This window comes from Helobdella robusta, assembly GCF_000326865.2.
Source record: "Helobdella robusta unplaced genomic scaffold HELROscaffold_125, whole genome shotgun sequence".
Taxonomy (NCBI): Eukaryota; Metazoa; Annelida; class Clitellata; order Rhynchobdellida; family Glossiphoniidae; genus Helobdella; species Helobdella robusta.
In genome coordinates, this window is record NW_008703686.1 from 429 (window position 1) to 3,185 (window position 2,757).

A 2,757-nucleotide genomic window follows, 5' to 3' on the forward strand; every position below is an offset into this window, starting at 1 on the left:
TCTTCTTCTCCTTCTTCTTCTTCTTCTTCTCCTTCTTCTTCTTCTCCTTCTTCTTCTTCTCCTTCTTCTCCTTCTTCTTCTTCTTCTTCTTCTTCATTTTTTCCTTCATCGTCATCATCATCACCATCATCATCATCATCATGACAGACCCCACAATTGAAGAGCCCTTCCTCTCCAACGTCAAACCTCCCATTGGAACATATCGAAGTCATCTGCCCCAACATCGGGGCCGTCAATGTTTACATGCAGGTGTGCAATCAGTCGTTCATTCATTTATTCATTCATTCATTCGTTCATTAGTTCATTCGTTCATTCGTTCATTCATTCATTTGTTTATTCATTCATTCATTCGTTCATTCATTCATTCGTTCATTCGTTCATTCGTTCATTCGTTCATTCGTTCATTAGTTCATTCGTTCATTCGTTCATTCGTTCATTCGTTTATTCATTCATTCATTCGTTTATTCATTCATTCATTCGTTTATTCATTCATTCGTTCGTTCATTCATCCTGTTTACCATCTATCAATCCAAGAGGCTTTTATGTCTAAGTCGATAAGTATTAATGATAATTCCGATAAATAACCGTAATAATAATAATAATAATAATAATAATAATAATAATAATAATAATAATAATAATAATAATAATAATAGTAATAATAGTAATAATAATAATAATTTCTTTGCGATGTTTTTATAAGATATGTTGCTCCGAAATTTTTATTCTATAGTTACTTTGAAAATACTTTCATCATCATCATCATCATCATTATCATCGTCATCTTCATCATCATCATCATCTTCATCATCGTCATCATCACCGAATTCAGGGTTCAAGGTCATCAAAAGAGGTCATCATAATGACCGTCCATGATTTAGGATGCGATCGTTAGTATGCTAATGCACGTACACACACACACACACACATACACAAACATACACACACACACACACATGTAAACAGAAATAAACTATGAATTAACAAAAAAACAAACATATATATATATATATATATATATATATATATATATATATGAATATTTATATGGCGCTAATTAGAAAGTTTTTCAAAAGCGCTTACAAATAAAATAACATACAAAATAGTCGAAGACAAACGTCCATCAAACAAATAAATCAAACATTAAATAAACATTAGATCAGTAAAAAAACACTACAGCGAAAATAAATATGTTTTCAACATCTTCTTAAATTTCGCAACACCCAGAGCAGGGTCTCGTAGGTCTTTGGGAAGACCGTTCCAGACTTTAGGACCAAACACGGCAAAGCTTCTAGCTCCAAGTTTCGTTTGAGCCAACGGGACCGACAGATAGTTTAAATCGTCCGAACGCAGGCCAAGGGAAGATGATGCTTTCGACTGACATTTGTTCTCCAAATACTCTTGTGCCGAATTATTCACACTCTTGAACACTATTGTGCAAACTTTAAAAATTATTCGCTTGTCGACAGTCAACCAATGAAGCTGAGCAAGAATCGGAGATACATGATCAAATTTATACACACCATGAACAATTTTTGCTGCACGGTTCTGAATAGACTGTAACATTCTAATAGATTTATCGGGTAAACCATAATACATACTGTTGCAGTAGTCCAACCGAGAGTAGATGAACGCATGCATTAAACCTTCAATCGTGCTTGTGTTCAAGGGTTTTCTTATAGAACGTATTTTATATAATTGAGCAGCGCACACTTTAGTTAGTAGTTTGATGTGATCAACAAACGTCAATCTTGAGTTAACGATCATTCCCAGATTAGTGGCATTACTGCTACACTCAATATTATGTCCATCTAGAGTAACGAAATCAATCTTGACTAGCGACAGCTGCTGCCATGTGCCTACTTTCATCAGTTTAGTTTTACCCTGGTTGAGTTTCAGTCGATTTGATAACATCCACACACTCACCTCAGCCAAATAATAATGCACTAATCTAGTAACAGCATCTTGAAGTTTATCCAACCATGGGACATTCAAATCACATCGATTCTCAACCATATGCAATGGTGCAACCTTATTGACAATATTACAGACTGTGCTATTAAACAGTTCAAACATCTCATCAACGTCCATGCCATCCAGGGTGTGCTTATAGGGGGATGGTGAATAAGCCTAATGAATTCATCGTCCCTCACTCGCTTCCACGACCGAACCATCTTCATAATTCGTACAGGTTTTTTAAACATGAAAGGCAGACAAACTTTAACTAGGCCATGATCGGAATGAATTCCACTTGGAAGAACTTGAGTTTTAGAGACAAGAATATCACAAGGAATGGCAAACATACATACTCACGTTTATAAACACACACACATACATACAAACAAACAAACAAGCATACATGCAAACAAACTCCCACACATACACATATAACCACAAATATAGGAACTCAATATCATGATGCAAAGAAAATGGATGTTTTAGCTAGAAAATCTACCAAAAATTTGATAGCCATTAAGAGGCCGTCAGCCACATTAGCACAAAATTTTGCTCCTTCAGTGAAATTTTTTGCCTTCCCCGCTAAAAATTTGAACGTTTTAAAAATTTTGGCTCTCACCAGTCAAAGTTGTCTAGATCTACCACTGTACAAACATACATACAAACAAACAAACATACATACAAACATTCATACATACAAACGAACAAACATACATACATACAAACTTACGTTCATACAAACAAACAAACAAACATACGAACATTGTCTCTCACCAGTCAAAGTTGTCTAGATCTACCTCT

General features: G+C 34.9%; 1 protein-coding gene across 1 annotated transcript in view; it reads left to right on the forward strand.

The window, feature by feature from the left end:
* Window positions 1-2,429: 2,429 nt before the first annotated feature.
* HELRODRAFT_183923 (hypothetical protein) overlaps window positions 2,430-2,757 on the forward strand; it is a gene marked incomplete at both ends in the record, with an annotated part of 9,606 nt that continues 9,278 nt past the window's right edge. The window contains one exon of the mRNA XM_009013928.1: window positions 2,430-2,583. Coding sequence (XP_009012176.1) covers window positions 2,430-2,583 — 154 coding nt within the window. The remainder of the gene's footprint in view (window positions 2,584-2,757) is intronic.